Source organism: Aquarana catesbeiana, linkage group LG09 (genome assembly GCF_042186555.1).
Source record: "Aquarana catesbeiana isolate 2022-GZ linkage group LG09, ASM4218655v1, whole genome shotgun sequence".
Classification (NCBI taxonomy): domain Eukaryota; kingdom Metazoa; phylum Chordata; class Amphibia; order Anura; family Ranidae; genus Aquarana; species Aquarana catesbeiana.
This window is the reverse complement of record NC_133332.1, coordinates 37,070,609-37,093,373: the sequence shown is the minus strand read 5'-3', so window position 1 is coordinate 37,093,373 and position 22,765 is coordinate 37,070,609. Positions and strand designations below refer to the sequence as shown.

General features: G+C 43.9%; 1 protein-coding gene across 1 annotated transcript in view; it reads left to right on the top strand.

The window, feature by feature from the left end:
• The window catches only part of LOC141108902 (class I histocompatibility antigen, F10 alpha chain-like), a 75,313-nt gene extending 73,603 nt beyond the window's left edge, over window positions 1-1,710 (top strand). The window contains exons 5-6 of the mRNA XM_073600871.1: window positions 22-113; window positions 1,660-1,710. Of these exons, the coding sequence (XP_073456972.1) occupies window positions 22-113; window positions 1,660-1,710 (143 nt within the window). The remainder of the gene's footprint in view (window positions 1-21; window positions 114-1,659) is intronic.
• The last annotated feature ends 21,055 nt before the right edge of the window (window positions 1,711-22,765 follow it).

Genomic DNA, 22,765 nt, shown 5'->3' with positions numbered 1-22,765 from the left:
TCCCTTGTGTTTCTCCTTCAGAACGCTTCCAAATCCATGTCGTGGTTCTTCCTGTTGTGATTGGTCTTGCTGTTTGTATTGGGATAGCAGTCTATTGTTGTGTTAAAGTAAAAGTAAGTGTCACACGTTCTTGATTTTTTTTTTACTGGAATTGTATTGTCTAATTATAAACTAATGATCTATATGAAAACTACCTTGATGCTTTTTTTTATATTGGGCCATCTACAAACAGAAGTCATCAAATTTTTGATTAACATAAGTACTGTAGCTGCACTACCTAAGACCCCTTTAACATGGGGTGGAATCCACTTTGCTCAGCGGGGATCTGTCCACTGATCCAATGCTGAGCAGGGCAAAGCGTGTGGATGACAGGTAGGTGTTCACTCAGTTTATGTAGAGCAGACACAGACAGAGCCCACTCTGCTCTATGGAAAGTCGGGTATAAACGGACTAGTGTCCATTTACACCAGATTGCAATAAGTGGACCGGATCAGATTGGAGGTAGGCGAGTGTAAAGGAACACAAGCCTGTGTACACCCACCGGTCCATATAGATACATGGACCATCTGATCAGGTCCACCTGAAAAACTGACAGGCAGACCTGATTGGATCACCCGTGTAAAAGGGACCTAACATAAAGCTTTGTGTTCAGGTCCATTTATAATGAGACATTGACTGTTTTAGAAACATTCTATTAGTTAAAACCAGGGATGATGTTAGAAATCATGGGGCCCTTATACAGCCTACCTGACAGCCCCCCCCCCTCTCCCATCTGAAAGCGGCTGAGGACATAGATTTATCAGTCTTTTTCTCTGTAGCCCCAGCTGCACAGATGAATGAATAGGAAGCACTCCAAGTCTTCCTGCTCATTCACAAACTGAAGCATAGTGCACCGTTTACTATGCTTCAGTGAGGAATGGACACAGGAGTGATTGGTACTGATCACTCACTGTATTCATTCAGGAAATGAAGGGGCCCCTAAATGACATATTTACTGGCTCCTTCTCCCACTTTCCATCTTGAAACATCCCCCTGTGTTCCCACAGCAGCTGCCAGCAGAATAGGAGATGAGGGAATCCAGCAGTGCTGCAGGGGAAAGGGGCACACAGGAGGTCCAGGCAGCAGATGGAAGGGGCGCATGTGTGGGGGAAAAGAAGAGGATAAGCTGGCAGCGCTGCAGGGGGGGGGCAGAATAGGATCGGTGTCTGCAATAAAACAGTTCAGCCAGACCTCCTGCTCAACAGGTGCTCGGCCCACCCTGTTGAACTGATGAGGCCCGGGCCTAGTACAGGAGTGCTGGCTGTACAGCCTTATCAGCAGCCCTGGTTAAAACCCCATATAATAATCACAGCCAGAATGTTCTGGAGGTCTGAATTTTTTCAAAAAAGTCTGTGAAGATTTTGTATGCAGTTTTTTTTTTCCTCGCTGTAATTTCCCCTTGTATTTCTTTCAGAGAAAAAGAGAAGGAGAACCAGTAGTAAGTATTTCATTATGAGCTGTTCCTTTGTATAATTACAGTATAGTATGGGGAGTCTGTTGATTGTGTGCAAATCTTGCTACAATAATTAAAGTGTATGTAAAATATTCGTTTTTGTTTTGGGCAGAGTGTGAAAGAGTTAAAAACCTTAGTAATGTCCTCTACTGTCTGTGTCCCATTAGGGAGATTTCTCTTTGCGTCCTGTCTTGGAGATGCAGCAGGAAGTCAGATGAAATCTCAACAAGTGTGGGGAACTATCCTTTAGACCAGTGGTCCCCAACCTTTTTGGCACCGGGGACCAGCATTGTGGATGAAAATTGTGCCGAGGCGGGCGGGCGGGGGTGGGGGGTCTGGGTGATGATGCGGTTTTTTGCTGCCAATTTGTCAGGACACTATGGTTAATAATGTGTCAGGATGATTGAAGCACATTATTTTTATTATTATATTGTAATCTAAAATTAAATAGTTCAACTCACCATAATGCAGAATCTGCCACCAGATGCAGATTGCCACCAGATGCAGATTGCCACATGCCACCAGATGCAGGTTGCCACATGCCACAGTCACATGCCACCAGATGCAGATTGCCACATGCCACAGTCACATGCCACCAGATGCAGATTGCCACATGCCACCAGATGCAGATTGCCACAGTCACTTGCCACATGTCACCAGATGCAGATTGCCACAGTTGCTTGCCACATGCCACAGTCACATGCCACCAGATGCAGATTACCACCAGATGTAGATTGCCCCATGCCACCAGATGCAGATTGCCACAGTCGCTTGCCACATGCCACAGTCACATGCCACCAGATGCAGATTGCCACAGTCGCTTGCCACATGCCACAGTCACATGCCACCAGATGCAGATTCCCACCAGATGCAGATTGCCCCATGCCACCAGATGCAGATTGCCACAGTCACATGCTACCAGATATAGATTGCCACAGTCACATGCCTCCAGATGCAGATTGCACATGCCATTGTCTCCTGCCACCCAGACGCAAATTGTCACTAAGCACAGAGGCAGTGCAGTGGAATGGTGGGTTCCGCGTGTGGGCGGAACAGTGGTGATGCGGGCAGGCGGTGGGAGCTGATGTCATCTCTCTGCTCGCTTGCTTCACCCCCAACAGTCTAGCGGCGGGGCTGTGTGGGCGGAAGTGTGGTGATGGTGGTGATCTCTCTGCTCGCAGCCGCACCTTTGCAGACTTCGCAGTGTGGCTGCAAAAAGGCTGCGGCCCGGTAGTGGGCTGCAGCCCAGGGGTTAGAGACCTCTGCTTTAGACAGTTCACAAGGAAAAAATAGAAAATTGCATCTAAAGCTACTTTCACACGGTGCCTGGGGGTGATAAAAACAGGCCAACTAAAGTGTAAAATACAGCTGAATGAGGTTGTTCACAAGATGCATTGCATTACAGCTATGGCAAATTTATGCAGAAAGCCAAATATCATTAAATGATAAGTTCTCCCCTTTAAAAAAAAATAACAAATGCACTTATTTTTGCAGGTAAAAAAATATGCACATACAGTGCCTTGAAAAAAGTATTCCTACCACTTGGAATTTTCCACATTTTGTAATGTTACAACCAAAAACGTAAATCTATTTTATTGGGATCTTATGTGATAGACCAACACAAAGTGGCACATAATTGTTAAGTGAAAAGAAAATGATAAATGGTTTTCCAAATTTTTTACAAATAAATATGTGAAAAGTGTGGCGTGTATTTGTATTCACCCCCCCGAGTCATTGCTTGTAGAACCACCTTTTGCTGCAAATACAGCTGCAAGTATTTTTGTGGATGTCTCTACCAGCTTTGCACGTCTAGAGAGTGACATTTTTGCCCATTTGTCTTTGCAAAATAGCTCAAGCTCTGTCAGATTAAATGAAGAGAGTCTGTAAACAGCAAATTTCAAGTCTTGCCACAGATTTTCAACTGAATTTAGGTCTGGGCTTTGACTGGGCCATTCTAACACATGAATATGCTTTGATCTAAACCATTCCATTGTAGCTCTGCTAGAAGGTGAACCTCCACCCCAGTCTCAAGTCTTTTGCAGACTGTAATGCCGTGCACACACAACCTTTTTTTCCGTCGGAATAAACTCTGAAGGTTTTTCCGACGGAGTTCCACTGAAACTGTAATGCCTACACATGATCACACCAAAGTCCGACCATCTAGAAAGTGGTGACGTACAACACATACGATGGAACTAGAAAAAGGAAGTTCAATAGCGAGTAGCCAATAGCTACCGTATCATACCTGCTTCAGAGCATGCATCGCTTTTGGTCCGTCGGAACAGCATATAGACGAGCGGTTTTGCCGATAGGAACTAGGAACTGATTCTGTCGGAAAGATTTAAAACATGTTCTATTTCTAGGTCCGTCAGAATTTAAAAAAAAAAAAAGTCAGATGAGGCCCACACACGATCGGAATGTCCGATGAAAAGATTCTGTCGGACTTTTCCTGCCGGAAAGTCTGACCGTGTGTACGCGGCATTACAGGTTTTCTTCTAAGATTGCCCTGTATTTGGCTCCATTCATCTTCCCATCAACTCTGACCAGCCTCCCTGTCCCTGCTGAAGAAAAGCATCCCCTCAACATGATGCTGCCCCCACCATGTTTCACGGTGGGGATGATGTGTTCAGGAAGATGTGCAGTGTTAGTTTTCCACCACACATAGCGTTTTGCTTTTAGGCCAAAAAGTTCAATTTTGGTCTCATCTGACCAGAGCACCTTCCTCCACATGTTTGTTGTGTCCTCCACATGGCTTCTCGCAACCTGCAAGCTGACTTCTTTTCCCTTTCTTCCAACAATGGTTTTCTTCTTTCCACTCTTCCATAAAGGTCAGATTTGTGGAGTGCACGACTAATGGGGCGTACACACGGTCGGACTTTTCAGCTACAAAAGTCCGACAGCCTGTCCGACAGACTTTTGACGGACTTTTGGCGGACTTTCGACGGACTTGCGGCGGACTTTCTAACGAACAGACTTGCCTACACACGATCACACAAAAGTCCATCGAATTCTTACGTGATGACGTACACCGGACTAAAATAAGGAAGTTCATAGCCAGTAGCCAATAGCTGCCCTAGCGTGGGTTTTTGTCCGTCGGACTAGCATACAGACGAGCGGATTTTTCGACTGGACTCGAGTCCGTCGGAAAGATTTGAAGCATGTTTCAAATCTAAAGTCCGTCGGATTTGAGGCTGAAAAAGTCAGTTGAAAGTCCGGAGAAACGATCGGATTACCAGCCAGCTTTAGTCCGTCAGCGTCCGTTGGACTTTTGTAGCTGAAAAGTCCGACCGTGTGTACGCCCCATAATAGTTGTCCTGTGGACAGATTCTTCTACCTGAGCTGTGGATCTCTGCAGCTCCTCCAGAGTTACCATGGGCCTCTTGGCTGCTTCTCTGATTAATGCTCTCCTTGCTTGGCCTGTCAGTTTAGGTGGACAGCCATGTCTTGGTAGGTTTGCAGTTGTGCCATACTCTTTCCATTTTCAAATGTTGGGTTGAATAGAGCTGTGTGAGATGTTCAAAGCTTGGGATATTTTTTTAAAAACCTAACCCTGCTTTAAACTTCTCCACAACTTTATCCCTGACCTGTCTGGTGTGTTCCTTGGTCTTCATGATGATTGTTCACTAAGGTTCTCTAACAAACCTCCGAGGGCTTCACAGAACAGCTGTATTTATACTGACATTAAATTACACATAGGTGGTCTCTATTTACTAATTAGGTGACTTCTGAAGGAAATTGGTTCCACTAGATTTTAGTTAGGGGTATCAGAATAAAGGGGGCCGATTACAAGTGGGGCACGCCACACTTTTTTTAGATATTTATTTGTAAAAAAATTTGAAAACCATTTATCATTTTTCTTCCACTTCACAATTATGTGCCACTTTGTGTTGGTCTATCACATAAAATCCCAATAAAATACATTTACGTGAAAAATTTCAATGGGTATGAATACTTTTTCAAGGCACTGTAGTTGAATTACCTAAGGCTCCTTTCACATGGGGTGGAATCCACTCTGCTCAGCAGTGGATCTGTCCCCTAATCCCCTGCTGAGCAGAGCAGAGAGGGTGGATGACAGGTCCGTGTCCAGTTTATGCAGACACGGATGAGCCCGCCCTGTTCTATGGGAATTCGGGTGTAAACAGACTTATGTCCGTTTACACCCAACTGCCCTCTAATCCGATCTGCCTAGACAGAGGGGAACTGATATTCTTCCTTTTTTCTTTTAGCAGACCACATTGGATTGGAGGTAGGCTGGTGTAAATGGACAGAAGTCAGTTTACACCCATTGGTCTATAGAGATACATGGACCATCTGATCAGGTCCACCTGAAAAACTGACAGGCAGACCTGTTTGGATCGCCCGAGTGAAAGTGACCTAACAAAAGTTTTGTGTTCAGGGCCATTTATAATGGAACATTGACTTTTTAGAAACATTCTATTAGTTAAAACACCTATAATAGTAACAGCCAGAATGTTCTGGAAGTTTGAATCTTTTTTAAAAAGTTTGTGAAGATTTTGTATGTAACATTTGTCTCTCTGTAATTTCCTTTTATTTGTTTTCAGAGAAAAGGAAAAGAACAAGTAGTATTTCATTATGAGCTGTTCCTTTGTATCATTTTATGGGGTGTCCGTTGATTGTGTGCTAATCTTGCTACATTGTTTAAAGCGGAGTGCCACCTGTTTTTTTTGTTTTGTTTTTTTTTTTTTTTTTTTTTTACTTGTGATCAATCCAATGCCCATCCTCATCTATATTTCAAATGGCAAATAGTTTTTTAATTTTTTTTTTATATCTTTTTTTTCCTTTTTGTATGGAGCACTTCCAGCTCCTGCCGCCTAGGCGATGGCGTCATTGGGCAATTCCCATGGACTCCTGGGATATCGGCGTCATCTATCCCAGGAGTCCATGGGTATCGCCTAATACTATCATCTCGCATGATTTCAATACCGGAAATGATGTGATCGGGAGGGATGTCCCGATTGACAGGTTGCTATAGCAACAGGGCGGGAACTTCCACCGATGCTGTTATTGCTATAGCAACGTGTCAGGAGGAAAGAGCGCAGTGGCATTACTGTGCAGGAACGAGATTGGGAGGTGCATGCTGGGTAGCCAGCTGCACCGAATCCTGGAAATTAATGCAAGAAGGCTTCAGGTGCCCAAAGCAGAGATGGACCCTGCCTGCTGCCAAGATCCAGTTAGGTTTAAGGCTGGGTTCACACTGCTGCGGTGCGGGAACGCAGCGAATTTACTGCGGGTTCCCGCATCGCACCAACTCGCACGGCAGTTCACACTGCCATATGCGAACTGCTGGGGAGTGTCATACAATGTTAATGACACCCCCAGTTCAGCCCGCATATCGCACTGCGAACTGACAATTCGGACATTTTCGGATCGCATAGGTGTGAACACCCATGCGATCCAATTCTGGTCCGAACAAAAAAAAGGGTCCTGTGCGAGTTTGGACCGAATGCGGTGCGATATCAGCCATACTATCTGTATGGCTGATATCGCACAGCACAGACATCGCATGTGATGTGAACAGCAGTGCGCTGCGAATCACATACGATGTCTGCCACCGCAGCAGTGTGAACCCAGCCTAAATGATTTAAAAGGACAACATGTATGTTATCTAAATTTTACATTTGAATTGAAGCCAATTACAGAGGAGTATTTAAAAAAAATGAATTGGGGGACTGGAACTCCACTTTAACCACTTCAGCCTCGGAAGGATTTACCCCCTTCCTGACCAGAGCACTTTTTGCGATTCGGCACTGCGTCGCTTTAACTGACAATTGCGCAGTCGTGCAACGTTGCACCCAAACAAAATTGACGTCCTTTTTTCCCCACAAATAGAGCTTTCTTTTGGTGGTATTTGATCACCTCTGCGGTTTTTGTTTTTTGCGCTATAAACAAAAAAATAGCAAGAATTTAAAAAAAAAGCAATATTTTTTACTTTTTGCTATAATAAATATACCCAAAAATATATAAAAAAACGAATTGCTTTCTCAGTTTAGGCGGATATGTATTCTTCTACATATTTTTGGTTAAAAAAAAATCACAATAAGCATATATTGATTGGTTTGCACAAAAGTTATAGCGTCTACAAAATAGGGGATAGATTTATGGCATTTTTATTGTAATTTTTTTTTTTTATTAATAATGGCGGCAATCTGCGATTTTTATCATAACTGCGACATTATGGCGGACACATCGGACACTTTTGACACTATTTTGGGACCATCGTCATTTATACAGCGATCAGTGCTATAAAAAAGCACTGATTACTGTGTAAATGACACTGGTGGGGAAGGGGTTAAACACTAGGGGGCGATCAAGGGGTTAAATGTGTCCTAGGGAATGATTCTAATGGGGGGGGATTGTCTCACTGGAACATGACAGATATCACTGCTCCCGATGACAGGGAGCAGTAGATCTCTGTCATGTCGCTAGGCAAAATGAGGAAATGCCTTGTTTATATAGGCATCTCCCCATTGTGCCGCTCCGTGACATGATCGCGGGCCCCCAGCAGACATCGAGTCTCCGGGACCCGCGGCCATGGTCATGGAGCACGCGGCGGGAGCACCCGCAATGCCACGATTTAAAGGGGACATACCTGTACGCCCATTTGCCCAGCCGTGCCATTGTGCCGACGTATATCTTTGTTTTTTGTTTTAGGTAGAGTAGGTGTCTGGGGGGTGGTAAAAACAGGCCAACTAAAGTGTAAAATACAGCTGAAGGAGGCTGTTCACATGATGCTTTGCATAGCAGCTATGGCAAATGTATGCCATTTAAGTCAAATATTATTAAAAGATAAGTAATAAATGCACATATTTTTGCAGGTAAAAAAATATGCGTTTTATTATCAGTAGCCTGCAGAACTTTGCACCCAGGATTAGCAGATTGTGAGTGCAATGTTGCTCCTGCAGACTTTCAGTACAGCTGTCTGCCACTACCTATACAAGCAGAGAGCTACTGAAGAGCAGGAGGGATCAATGAACTATGAGAGCGTAACCTAGCATGTTACCAAAGGTGAGGTGAACTTATTCTTTAATTCTGGTATTTCTTTTTGTTGCCCATTATAAATTATACTTCAAAGTATTTATTAACCAGTTAAAGTGATTTTAAAAGATTTTTTTTTTTTTAATAACAAACGTGTTATACCTACCTTCTTTGTAAATGAATGAATGAATGAATGAATGATTTGTAAAGCGCTGCAAATGCGAACTGAATCGCCTCAAGGCGCTGGATGCATTCTCTGTTGTCAGCTTCTCAGAAAAGGAAGGTCTTTAGTTTTTTTCTGAAGGCCTGGTGGTTTGCTTCCATGCGGATGTTGGTTGGAAGAGCATTCCATAGTCGAGGTCCTTGGACTGCGAATCTTCGTTCTCCCTTTGCTTTGTAGCGGTATTTGGGAATGGTAAGGAGGTTTTGTTTAGCTGATCGAAGACTGCGATTCGGTGTGTAGTGTTTTATTTTCTCGCGGAGATATAGTGCGGCGTTTCCTTGTATGCATTTGTGGGTGAGGCAGAGGGTCTTGAATGTGATCTGATTCTTCACGGTTAGCCAGTGTAGGCTCTTTAGGGAGGGGGAGATGGATTCCCAGGGTTTTTTTCCTGTTAACAGTCTTTCCGCCGTGTTTTGGATGAGTTGTAAGCGCGCAAGCAGATATTGGGGTAGTCCTACGTAGAGCGAATTTGCATAGTCGAGTCGGGAATTGATGATTGTTCCCACAACTGCCGCTTTGTCCTCTTCTGGGATGAAGGGGATGAGTCTACGTAGCTGGCGGAGGAGATGGTGGGATCCGCTCACCACTGATCCTATTTGTGCATCCATTGTCATTCCTGGGTCAAAAATGACTCTGAGACTCTTGGCTTTGGTGCTCGGAGAGATGGTCTGTCCAAGGATGGTGGGAGGTATCCATGGAGTCTTTATTTTGGAATTTTTGTTAGCTTGTAGGAGAAGTAGTTCTGTTTTTGATCCGTTGAGTTTGAGGGAGCTAGTGGTCATCCAGTCATCTATTAAGGTGAGGCATTTCTGTAATTGCTGATGAAGGTCTTTTTGTCCGTTGATGCGAAGGTAGAGTTGGGTGTCGTCAGCGTATGAATGGAAGCAAAGATCGTTTTTCCTGATGATATTGAGAAGTGGGTGGATGTATATGTTGAATAGTACTGGTGACAAGGGTGAGCCTTGAGGGACTCCACAGGAGACTGCCCGGGTTTCCGAGGTGAATGTTCATAGTTTCACTGTCTGGGAGCGATTCTCTAAGAAGGATGTAAACCATTTTAGAGCAGAACCTGTAGCTCCTGCAACTTCAGCGAGGCGGACAAGTAAAGTATTGTGGTCCACTGTATCGAATGCTGCGCTGAGGTCTAACAGTACCAGGAGACTCTGTTCTCCGTCGTCTGCTGCTTCAAGGGCGTCGTCCCATATTTCGAGAAGTGCTGTTTCTGTGCCATGGCCTGGGTGGAAGCCTGATTGCAGAGGGTCCAGGAGGTGGTGTGTGTCCAGGTGGTGTTGTAGCTGCTGTACTACTGCTTTCTCCATAATCTTGGAGATGGCGTTGAGGCTAGTTATTGGTCTGCGGCAGTTAGGGTCCTTAGGGTCGAGATTGGCTTTCTTTAGCAGGGGTTTGACGATGCCTTGCTTGAGGGAGGTTGGCACAGTCCCTTCTTTGAATGATTGATTTATGAGCTGTGTTAGGATAGGGGCCAAGATGTCGGAACATTCTTTAAGCAGTTTAGTGGGGATGATGTCGTTCGGTGGTGTGCTGTCTCGGAGGCTTCTGATGATGTTTTTAGTCGTGTCTATGGTGATTGGGGACAAAAAGAAATTCGGTGGTTGAGTGATGTTCGTGTCGATATCCTCTTTTTGCTTTGGTTGAGTGAGGTTGGTTGTTGTTTTCTGATGGATTGATTTCCGAATGTTGTCGATTTTGTCGATGAAGAAATCTGATAACTCATTGCAGAATTCTTGAGTATCGTTTCCTGGGGGCTCTAAGCAGGTCGGGTTCATTGACTGAGCAACTATTTTGAAAAGTTCCCGCGGACGGTTTAAGGTGGATGAGATGGTGTCTGAGAAATGTTCTTTTTTGGCTTTGAAGATTGCCTTGTGGTATTTCACAGTGAGTGCTTTGTATTTAGCATGGTTTTCCTTAGTGGGATTTCTTCTCCATGCTCTTTCAGCTCTTCTACATTCTTGCTTGAGTAGGGTGAGAGTACCATTAAACCAACTCAAGCTTTTTTTTGCGGATGAGTGTTCTACGTTTTGGCGCCACGGAGTCTGCTGTTTGAAGTAATACATTGTTTAGGGAGTTGAGTGTTTGTTCTGTTGAGAGGTTTGAGTTTAGCAAAAGAATTTTGCTTGATAATGTAGTTTTGAAGAGATCAGAGTGAAGTTTCTTCTGAGATCTATTCCAGTGTGTTGCTGTTGCATGTTTCTGTTTTTGGAGGATGGTGTTAGTGGTGATTTTAAATTTAATGGCATGGTGGTCCGTCCATGGTAGTGGAGTGTTGTCAAATACGTTGATGTCCATATTCTGTTTGAAGATGAGATCTAGAGTGTGTCCTGAACCATGCGTGGGAGAATTTATCAGTTGTTGAAGGCCAAGTTCTTCCATTTGGTTGACGCAGGCGGTTGCGATGGGGTCTTGGGCAGAGTTTGCCCACAGGTTAAAATCCCCAAGTACCAGCAGGTTTTTGGTTTTCAAGGTGTGTATCGAGAAGAATTCAGTGAGCGGCGTGAGGAGATTGGTCTTTGGTCCTGGTGGTCTATAGCATAGTAGTATGTGAATGTTGTCTTGAGGTGTTGTTTGAAGATGCAGTGAGAGTGTTTCCATGAAAGGCACTGAGTTCTGTACGTTTGGTTTGGTGAACCCAAGATGTGATTTGAAAATCACTGCTAGGCCTCCTCCTTTTTTTCCGATTATATGCTCAGTTAGGATACTGTAGTTCTCGGGCACCAGTTCAGTTAGGATGGTGTTGCAATCGGATGTTAGCCAGCTTTCTGTAATGAAGAGGCAATCTATGTTGTTTTCAATTATGAAATCGTGGATTTCCAGCCTGTGCTTGACTGCAGATCTGGTGTTGATCAGGGTGCATGCTAGTTGTTGCGGTTGGATCGGTGTCTCTTTGCATTTCCTGGTTGATTATGGGTTGGTCCTTAGTAATTGTTCTTTTTTAGTCTTTTTTGAGTGGCGGTCGGTAAAGTTGCGGCAGTGTTTCTTAGCCTGTGGATGGTGTCTGCTGTGTATTTGAAGTTGCACATGATGAGGAGGGTGGTGTTGCTAGTAGGAAAGGTGTTCTGATGGTGGTACTGATGTGGTGATGATCCACTTGCGGGGGGATGGAGGGGTTTGATGGCTACCCACTGCTTCTGGAGTGGTGTGGCGATGGGCTAGTGTGGGTGCGGAGGTACTTGAGGAGGTACAGCTGCCTACCCCCCTGTCGTTGATCCAGAGGAAGGCGAAAAGCCCCTAGCTGCGAGGGCCAATAGTGCAGCAGAGGAAAAAATTCCTTCCTGACCCCCCGAGGGGTGATCGGACTAGGCCCCTGGATCAACTGTTGGAGTACCCCCAGTGGCTTACCTGTGCGGATGGTCCGGCGGACGACGGGGGGGGGTCTGACACTACTTACTGGTAAGTGGTGCGGTGGCTGCGTCTAGGATGATTAAAGTTGGAGTAGCCTCCGGTGAGATACCAGAGCCCCTGCGGTGATGTCCAGTAGTGGCGATTCCAGGTGTGGACGGGCGCGGGCTCTGTTGGACAAAGTGGGAGGGGGGATGAGTGGCTGGCTGGCAGGAACTAAGCTGCAGCCATGGTCTGTCCCACCGAATCTAGCAGCTAGACTATGGTGAATTAGACTGCGGCTGCGGTGGTGTCCCGGGGGGGTGCTGGAAGGGGTGACCAGGGATAGTGGGTCCAACCGGGGGGTGACCCGGCTGGGGCTGGTGGCCTTAGATGCTGCACCGCCGGCACTGGGTGTGCCAATATGGCCGCCGACTAGGCCTGAGCCGCGGGCTGGGCGGCGGTGGGTGTACCAAGATGGCCACCGGCCAGGCCCGAGCCGCGGACTGTCCTGCGGTGTTCCCGGACGTCCAACAAAGGTGTGCGGGAGAATCCAGTGAAGATGGTAAGCAGGGAGGGGGGGGAGCGGCCCGCCGGTCTGGCAGACCGGTCGGTGGAGGGAGGAAGCAATGAAATGCTGCCGGCTAGCAGCCGAGCTAGGCCGGAGCCACGGAATATCCTGTGCGGCCGGCCGGCTGGCTGAAGGCGGCGTCAGGAGAGGATAAGTGCGGGTAGGGGGGGAGGGGGGTCCCGATGAGTAGTGCAAGGGGGCCTGGCAGCCGGCCGGCTAACTGACAGAGCGAGGGGTCCGAATGGAGGACAGTCAAGAGCGGAGGAGGGGGAGGGGGGTCCCGGAAGCTGCTGCAGGGGGAGCCGGTCGGAGCCGCAGAGAGCCCCGAGCGGCCGGCCTGCTGGCTAATGCGGCGTGAGGATGTGGGTCGGTGGCGGATGGAGGGGAGGGGGTCTGGTGTGCTACTTCAGGGGGAGTCGGGGAAGAGTCAGGATCCCAAGGATGGGTGGCCGGGTGGCCGGAGCTACAGCAGAGGTCTGTTCTCCACAGTGTCAGCACTCAGACTGAATTGTGCAGTGGTTTTACACAGAGCAGCCCACATGCTCCTCTTGTGTGTCCCTCGCCATTGTTCCCGGCCCCTCCCTCCTGCCGAGAGCTATGGGGCACCCAAGCAGGGTCCTTCCCGAGCCGCAGCTCTCTGTGTCAATTCACATACAGAGCCTCTGCTCGGCCCCACCCCTATCTCTCCTCATTGGCTCACTGGATCATTTGAATCCCCAGCTAGTTCACTTAGAAGCATAATACTTTTCAGTATAGGTTTTTCAATGGGAGAATTTCTATTTTTTTATTCCATTCAGACTCAGTGTAGCTTGGCTCTGTCGCCTGCTCTCTCCTCATTGGCTCACTGGCTGTGATTGACATCAGGGGGAGCCAATGAGGAGAGAGAGTCCCCGGAGAGCCGAGGCTCTCGTGCATATTGCTGGATCGAGATAGGGCTCAGGTAAGTATTAGGGGGGCTGGGGGGGGGGAATCTGCACACAGAAGGTTTTTCATCTTCAAGAATAGAATGCACGAAGGTAAAAAACCTTGAGCCTTTAAAACCACTTTAAGGATCAGGCCAATTCTGACACTTCCCTCCTACATGCAAAAATTATTTTTTTTTCTAGAAAATTACGTGGAACCCCCATATATATATATATTTTAGCAGAGGCCCTAGAGATTAAAATGGCGGTTGTTGCAATTTTTATGTCACACTGGATTTGTGCAGCGGTTTTTCCCAGAAAAATGTTGCCACTGTAAATGAACAATTTCCCATCTGACATCTTTTTAATTTATCTGCAATATTTAGAATAAATATTAAGGTAAGTTCAATTAGGTTCAATGCATAAACATAACAAGCCTTGAGCCTTTAAAACCACTTTAAAAACATAATATTTGTTTTTACAGTCAGCTACATTTTAAAGTATATGTGACCCCTCACCTGTGCAAAACCACCACACAGAGCAGGGAAGTATAACATGCTTGTTATTTTTAACAGATTCCCGACCAGCTCAGGTCTATATACTGCATCAGAACGGCACCGCTGGGCAAAACCCCATATTGGTACGTCGTATCCTTTAGGAGTCGATAGAGGGTGCACGCGCAAAGCCTATTAAGTAGGAACAGCGATATGTCTCCTCCCCCAGTCAGTCCTATCCCCATACAGTTAGAAATACTAACGAGGGAACACATTTAGCCCCTTGATCGCCCCCTAGTGTTAACTCCTTCCCTGCTAGTGACATTTACACAATAATCTGTGCATTTTTATAGCACTGATCGCTGTATAAATGTCACTGGTCCCAAAAATGTGCCAAAAGTGTCCGATCTGTCCGCTGCAATGTCGCAGTCCCAATAAAAATTGCAGATCGCTGCCATTACTAGTAAAAAAATAAAAATAATAAAAATGCCATAAATCTATCCCCTATTTTGTAGACGCTATAGCATTTGCGCAAACCAGTAAATATACGCTTATTGCTATTTGTTTTACCAAAAATATGTGGAAGAATACATATTGGCCTAAACTGATGAATACATTTTTTTTTCATTATAGCAAAAAGTACAAAATATTGTGTTTTTTTTCAAAATTGTCGCTCTTTTTTTGGTTTATAGCGCAAAAAATTAAAAACACAGAAGTGATCAAATACCACCAATAGAAAGCTCTATTTGTGGAAAAAAGGACATAAATTTTGTTTGGGTACAACATCGCACGACCGCGCAATTGTCAGTTAAAGGGACGCAGTGCCATATAACAAAAAATGGCCTGGTCAGGAAGGATGTAATTTGACCAGATGTGCTACCGGCACAAAACTAAAAATATACTAGTTTGCTGCAATCATGTAAGCCTACACAAAAATGGTAGAGTATCAATATAATATAAAAGTGGATTGCGCTAACTTCTGTGTGTGATACCACTGCTGAAATATGCAAAAATAGGATATCTATCCCATGTAGCGTGCTTTTCTATATCTATTAATATTGTGTCAAAAATATACTGTCCACATAGTGTTTACTAGTGACAAAATAATATTCCAAAAAACTGTTTAAAGCGCTAGTGCTAAATATAAATTATGACAAATATTACAAAATGTGCAATGTGCCAATATTACTTAGTGACCATCAAATATCACATATCACCATGCATATATACTACCTGCTGCAAAAAATGTCCTCAACATGTGCATAAACATTACAGCCCACTAGATGTCCTCAGTGGGTGATTACTTCTGTGCAATGACGTTAGGTGCTACCAAAAACTATTTTAAAAAATATTAATACCAAACAATGTGCCAATATTACTAACAAAATATCACATATCAACATGCATATGTACTACATAGTGCAATAAAAATAAATAAATGTCCTTGACATTTTCAGAAACACCACAGTACACTGGATGTCTTCAGTGAGTGATCACTTCTGTGCAATGACATTCCTTTTCAGTATATTGTGCTCCTAATTCACCACTTATCGTGACTTCACCACCACCTCATGCAATGGCCACTCTCCAGATGTAATAAGAATAAATGCCTTTGGTTACATAGTAGGTGAGGTTGAAAAAAGACACAAGTCCATCAAGTCCAACCTATGTGTGTGATTATGTGTCAGTATTACATTACATATCCCTGTATATTGCGGTCATTCAGGTGATTATCTAATAGTTTCTTGAAGCTAACAATGCTCCCCGCTGAGACCACCGCCTGTGGAAGGGAATTCCACATCCTTGCTGCTCTTACAGTAAAGAAGTCCGTCCCTTCTATAGTACCGGTTACCGACTGAGAAGTCGGCCCAGTCCTCCAGAAACCCAAACCCCTCCTTACTACACCAGCTCTTCAGCCACTTGTTTACTTCCCTAATCTCCCTCTGCCTCTCTGGTGTGGCTCGATGTACTGGTAGTATTCCTGAGAACACTACCTTGGAGGTCCTTTTCCTCAATTTAGCTCCTAAGTCCCTAAAATCGTTCTTTAGGACACTCCATCTGCCTCTGACTTTGTCATTGGTGCCAACGTGCACCATGACAGCCGGGTCTTCCCCACCCCCTCCCAGTAATCTGTCCACAAGATCCGTAATGTGCCGAACCCGAGCGCCCGGTAGACAACATACTGTTCGGCGCTTCAGGTCTTGGTTACAGATTGCCCTCTCTGTCCTTCTAAGAATTGAGTCCCCTACCACCAGAATCTGACTTTCCTTTCCCTTTGCTGCCCCCCCACTCTCACTGGAGGAGTTCTTCCCCTGGCAGCTAGGAGAGTCCCTCATCTCCAGCAGTGCTGGTCCGTGACTGGTTTCACCAATGTCACTCAATGGAGCGTACTTATTGGGATGCTCCAGTCCTGGATCGGCCTCCCTGGCACTTCCCCCTCTACCCCTCCTGACTGTCACCCATCTACTCTTTGCTAGTGCCTGCACCTCTTTGTCTCCACCCGCCTCTGTGCTGGCCCCTGCCGGCACCTGCCGTGTACGTTCCTGGCTCACCTTTAGTATGGAGGGACTTCTCAGTGCTGACAGTTGCTTCCCCAGATTCAGAACCTGGGCTTCCAGGGAAACAATGTGCTTACATTTTGCACAGCAGTATTCGCCCTCGATCGGATGATCAAGGAACGCATACATGCGGCAAGATGTACAAAGAGTCGCCTCTCCACACCCGCCGGGCATCGTACCTATTTAAATTTAGTGAGGATTTGGGGATTTTACCCTGTCCAAATTACCTAACAGCTAGCTTCCTGGCACTAATACTCAAGACAATACACAGGTACACGACAATACACAGGTACACAATACACAAGTACTAACAATCCACACACAACACTCAGATACTCACACTACACAGGTACTATGACCCCTGTTATAACCTCCTGTTTTAAACTCTTGTTTTTAACTCCCACTTAATCCAGCTCCACTTACACCAAGCTCCACAGCTTCAAACTGAGCACGCTCAGACTGAGTCCTACAACAAGTTAAATAGGCACCTGTGAGCAATTAACCACACCCCTTAATTGATATACTGATGAAACCAAGAAAAAAAAAAAAGCTATTTAAAAAGTGACAGCAAAAGGCAAATTAAAAACTAAAAGGAAAAGTCCCCAAAATGCAACCCAGCAAACACCAACAGACAGCAAACACCAAACAAACACCAAGACTTGTATACTCTAACTCTTGTTTTTAACTCCCACTTAATCCAGCTCCACTTACACCAAGCTCCACAGCTTCAAACTGAGCACGCTCAGACTGAGTCCTACAACAAGTTAAATAGGCACCTGTGAGCAATTAACCACACCCCTTAATTGATATACTGATGAAACCAAGAAAAAAAAAAAAGCTATTTAAAAAGTGACAGCAAAAGGCAAATTAAAAACTAAAAGGAAAAGTCCCCAAAATGCAACCCAGCAAACACCAACAGACAGCAAACACCAAACAAACACCAAGACTTGTATACTCTAACTCTTGTTTTTAACTCCCACTTAATCCAGCTCCACTTACACCAAGCTCCACAGCTTCAAACTGAGCACGCTCAGACTGAGTCCTACAACAAGTTAAATAGGCACCTGTGAGCAATTAACCACACCCCTTAATTGATATACTGATGAAACCAAGAAAAAAAAAAAAAAGCTATTTAAAAAGTGACAGTAAAAGGCAAATTAAAAACTAAAAGGAAAAGTCCCCAAAATGCAACCCAGCAAACACCAACAGACAGCAAACACCAAACAAACACCAAGACTTGTATACTCTAACTCTTGTTTTTAACTCCCACTTAATCCAGCTCCACTTACACCAAGCTCCACAGCTTCAAACTGAGCACGCTCAGACTGAGTCCTACAACAAGTTAAATAGGCACCTGTGAGCAATTAACCACACCCCTTAATTGATATACTGATGAAACCAAGAAAAAAAAAAAAGCTATTTAAAAAGTGACAGCAAAAGGCAAATTAAAAACTAAAAGGAAAAGTCCCCAAAATGCAACCCAGCAAACACCAACAGACAGCAAACACCAAACAAACACCAAGACTTGTATACTCTAACTCTTGTTTTTAACTCCCACTTAATCCAGCTCCACTTACACCAAGCTCCACAGCTTCAAACTGAGCACGCTCAGAATGAGTCCTACAACAAGTTAAATAGGCACCTGTGAGCAATTAACCACACCCCTTAATTGATATACTGATGAAACCAAGAAAAAAAAAAAGCTATTTAAAAAGTGACAGCAAAAGGCAAATTAAAAACTAAAAGGAAAAGTCCCCAAAATGCAACCCAGCAAACACCAACCGACAGCAAACACCAACAGACAGCAAACACCAAACAAACACCAAGACTTGTATACTCTAACTCTTGTTTTTAACTCCCACTTAATCCAGCTCCACTTACACCAAGCTCCACAGCTTCAAACTGAGCACGCTCAGACTGAGTCCTACAACAAGTTAAATAGGCACCTGTGAGCAATTAACCACACCCCTTAATTGATATACTGATGAAACCAAGAAAAAAAAAAAGCTATTTAAAAAGTGACAGCAAAAGGCAAATTAAAAACTAAAAGGAAAAGTCCCCAAAATGCAACCCAGCAAACACCAACAGACAGCAAACACCAAACAAACACCAAGACTTGTATACTCTAACTCTTGTTTTTAACTCCCACTTAATCCAGCTCCACTTACACCAAGCTCCACAGCTTCAAACTGAGCACGCTCAGACTGAGTCCTACAACAAGTTAAATAGGCACCTGTGAGCAATTAACCACACCCCTTAATTGATATACTGATGAAACCAAGAAAAAAAAAAAAGCTATTTAAAAAGTGACAGCAAAAGGCAAATTAAAAACTAAAAGGAAAAGTCCCCAAAATGCAACCCAGCAAACACCAACAGACAGCAAACACCAAACAAACACCAAGACTTGTATACTCTAACTCTTGTTTTTAACTCCCACTTAATCCAGCTCCACTTACACCAAGCTCCACAGCTTCAAACTGAGCACGCTCAGACTGAGTCCTACAACAAGTTAAATAGGCACCTGTGAGCAATTAACCACACCCCTTAATTGATATACTGATGAAACCAAGAAAAAAAAAAAAGCTATTTAAAAAGTGACAGCAAAAGGCAAATTAAAAACTAAAAGGAAAAGTCCCCAAAATGCAACCCAGCAAACACCAACAGACAGCAAACACCAAACAAACACCAAGACTTGTATACTCTAACTCTTGTTTTTAACTCCCACTTAATCCAGCTCCACTTACACCAAGCTCCACAGCTTCAAACTGAGCACGCTCAGACTGAGTCCTACAACAAGTTAAATAGGCACCTGTGAGCAATTAACCACACCCCTTAATTGATATACTGATGAAACCAAGAAAAAAAAAAAAGCTATTTAAAAAGTGACAGCAAAAGGCAAATTAAAAACTAAAAGGAAAAGTCCCCAAAATGCAACCCAGCAAACACCAACCGACAGCAAACACCAACAGACAGCAAACACCAACAGACAGCAAACACCAAACAAACACCAAGACTTGTATACTCTAACTCTTGTTTCTAACTCCCCCTTAATCCAGCTCCACTTACACCAAGCTCCACAGCTTCAAACTGAGCACGCTCAGACTGAGTCCTACAACAAGTTAAATAGGCACCTGTGAGCAATTAACCACACCCCTTAATTGATATACTGATGAAACCAAGAAAAAAAAAAAAGCTATTTAAAAAGTGACAGCAAAAGGCAAATTAAAAACTAAAAGGAAAAGTCCCCAAAATGCAACCCAGCAAACACCAACAGACAGCAAACACCAAACAAACACCAAGACTTGTATACTCTAACTCTTGTTTTTAACTCCCACTTAATCCAGCTCCACTTACACCAAGCTCCACAGCTTCAAACTGAGCACGCTCAGAATGAGTCCTACAACAAGTTAAATAGGCACCTGTGAGCAATTAACCACACCCCTTAATTGATATACTGATGAAACCAAGAAAAAAAAAAAGCTATTTAAAAAGTGACAGCAAAAGGCAAATTAAAAACTAAAAGGAAAAGTCCCCAAAATGCAACCCAGCAAACACCAACCGACAGCAAACACCAACAGACAGCAAACACCAAACAAACACCAAGACTTGTATACTCTAACTCTTGTTTTTAACTCCCACTTAATCCAGCTCCACTTACACCAAGCTCCACAGCTTCAAACTGAGCACGCTCAGACTGAGTCCTACAACAAGTTAAATAGGCACCTGTGAGCAATTAACCACACCCCTTAATTGATATACTGATGAAACCAAGAAAAAAAAAAAGCTATTTAAAAAGTGACAGCAAAAGGCAAATTAAAAACTAAAAGGAAAAGTCCCCAAAATGCAACCCAGCAAACACCAACAGACAGCAAACACCAAACAAACACCAAGACTTGTATACTCTAACTCTTGTTTTTAACTCCCACTTAATCCAGCTCCACTTACACCAAGCTCCACAGCTTCAAACTGAGCACGCTCAGACTGAGTCCTACAACAAGTTAAATAGGCACCTGTGAGCAATTAACCACACCCCTTAATTGATATACTGATGAAACCAAGAAAAAAAAAAAAGCTATTTAAAAAGTGACAGCAAAAGGCAAATTAAAAACTAAAAGGAAAAGTCCCCAAAATGCAACCCAGCAAACACCAACAGACAGCAAACACCAAACAAACACCAAGACTTGTATACTCTAACTCTTGTTTTTAACTCCCACTTAATCCAGCTCCACTTACACCAAGCTCCACAGCTTCAAACTGAGCACGCTCAGACTGAGTCCTACAACAAGTTAAATAGGCACCTGTGAGCAATTAACCACACCCCTTAATTGATATACTGATGAAACCAAGAAAAAAAAAAGCTATTTAAAAAGTGACAGCAAAAGGCAAATTAAAAACTAAAAGGAAAAGTCCCCAAAATGCAACCCAGCAAACACCAACCGACAGCAAACACCAACAGACAGCAAACACCAAACAAACACCAAGACTTGTATACTCTAACTCTTGTTTTTAACTCCCACTTAATCCAGCTCCACTTACACCAAGCTCCACAGCTTCAAACTGAGCAAGCTCAGACTGAGTCCTACAACAAGTTAAATAGGCACCTGTGAGCAATTAACCACACCCCTTCATTGATATACTGATGAAACCAAGAAAAAAAAAAAGCTATTTAAAAAGTGACAGCAAAAGGCAAATTAAAAACTAAAAGGAAAAGTCCCCAAAATGCAACCCAGCAAACACCAACAGACAGCAAACACCAAACAAACACCAAGACTTGTATACTCTAACTCTTGTTTTTAACTCCCACTTAATCCAGCTCCACTTACACCAAGCTCCACAGCTTCAAACTGAGCACGCTCAGACTGAGTCCTACAACAAGTTAAATAGGCACCTGTGAGCAATTAACCACACCCCTTAATTGATATACTGATGAAACCAAGAAAAAAAAAAAGCTATTTAAAAAGTGACAGCAAAAGGCAAATTAAAAACTAAAAGGAAAAGTCCCCAAAATGCAACCCAGCAAACACCAACAGACAGCAAACACCAAACAAACACCAAGACTTGTATACTCTAACTCTTGTTTTTAACTCCCACTTAATCCAGCTCCACTTACACCAAGCTCCACAGCTTCAAACTGAGCACGCTCAGACTGAGTCCTACAACAAGTTAAATAGGCACCTGTGAGCAATTAACCACACCCCTTAATTGATATACTGATGAAACCAAGAAAAAAAAAAAAGCTATTTAAAAAGTGACAGCAAAAGGCAAATTAAAAACTAAAAGGAAAAGTCCCCAAAATGCAACCCAGCAAACACCAACCGACAGCAAACACCAACAGACAGCAAACACCAAACAAACACCAAGACTTGTATACTCTAACTCTTGTTTTTAACTCCCACTTAATCCAGCTCCACTTACACCAAGCTCCACAGCTTCAAACTGAGCACGCTCAGACTGAGTCCTACAACAAGTTAAATAGGCACCTGTGAGCAATTAACCACACCCCTTAATTGATATACTGATGAAACCAAGAAAAAAAAAAAAGCTACTTAAAAAGTGACAGCAAAAGGCAAATTAAAAACTAAAAGGAAAAGTCCCCAAAATGCAACCCAGCAAACACCAACCGACAGCAAACACCAACAGACAGCAAACACCAAACAAACACCAAGACTTGTATACTCTAACTCTTGTTTTTAACTCCCACTTAATCCAGCTCCACTTACACCAAGCTCCACAGCTTCAAACTGAGCACGCTCAGACTGAGTCCTACAACAAGTTAAATAGGCACCTGTGAGCAATTAACCACACCCCTTAATTGATATACTGATGAAACCAAGAAAAAAAAAAAGCTATTTAAAAAGTGACAGCAAAAGACAAATTAAAAACTAAAAGGAAAAGTCCCCAAAATGCTACCCAGCAAACACCAACCGACAGCAAACACCAACAGACAGCAAACACCAAACAAACACCAAGACTTGTATACTCTAACTCTTGTTTTTAACCCCCACTTAATCCAGCTCCACTTACACCAAGCTCCACAGCTTCAAACTGAGCACGCTCAGACTGAGTCCTACAACAAGTTAAATAGGCACCTGTGAGCAATTAACCACACCCCTTAATTGATATACTGATGAAACCAAGAAAAAAAAAAAGCTATTTAAAAAGTGACAGCAAAAGGCAAATTAAAAACTAAAAG